The sequence below is a fragment of the Penaeus monodon genome, chromosome 25 (genome assembly GCF_015228065.2).
Source record: "Penaeus monodon isolate SGIC_2016 chromosome 25, NSTDA_Pmon_1, whole genome shotgun sequence".
NCBI classification, from domain to species: domain Eukaryota; kingdom Metazoa; phylum Arthropoda; class Malacostraca; order Decapoda; family Penaeidae; genus Penaeus; species Penaeus monodon.
The window spans coordinates 38,166,440-38,166,877 of record NC_051410.1 but is presented as its reverse complement, the minus strand read 5'-3'; the positions used below and the strand labels follow the sequence as shown (position 1 = coordinate 38,166,877).

Genomic DNA, 438 nt, shown 5'->3' with positions numbered 1-438 from the left:
AACCTACCATGAATGTGTCTGCATACAGGAAATTACTTCGTATCTAATTTCCATAAGAACGACTGCAGACTAAACACCATAAAAACAGTACCTCAGTTCCACGAACTCTTATCAACACCACGAAATATCAGCCAAACTCACCAGCCGCGGCCGCAACCAACCCGAACGCAATCAGTAACTTCCTGAACATGGTGGAACGGTCGAGTAACGATGGACGCGATAACTCAACTATTTTATACATTTAAATCCGAATTTAACTGACCATAACCCCTCCTCTTTTGCCTCCCCCCCAAAAAAAGAATGTATATCGATGTTTTATCGACTAATCTTGCTTTGTTTTCGATAAGTAAGTTGAATTCCGATGCAGCCAAGTTAGTGGTACCTCCCAGGGACGTGGGAACTGGCCATTGTCAACCTCTTTGGCGGCGATAGAGGGAT

The 438-nt window shown here is 43.8% G+C and overlaps 1 protein-coding gene across 1 annotated transcript in view; it reads right to left on the bottom strand.

Annotated features, from left to right (window-relative positions):
• LOC119589225 (very low-density lipoprotein receptor-like) overlaps positions 1-258 on the bottom strand; it is a gene marked incomplete in the record, with an annotated part of 7,447 nt that extends 7,189 nt beyond the window's left edge. The window contains 1 exon segment of the mRNA XM_037937830.1: positions 142-258. Within this exon segment, the coding sequence (XP_037793758.1) occupies positions 142-241 (100 nt within the window).
• Between the last annotated feature and the right edge of the window lie 180 nt (positions 259-438).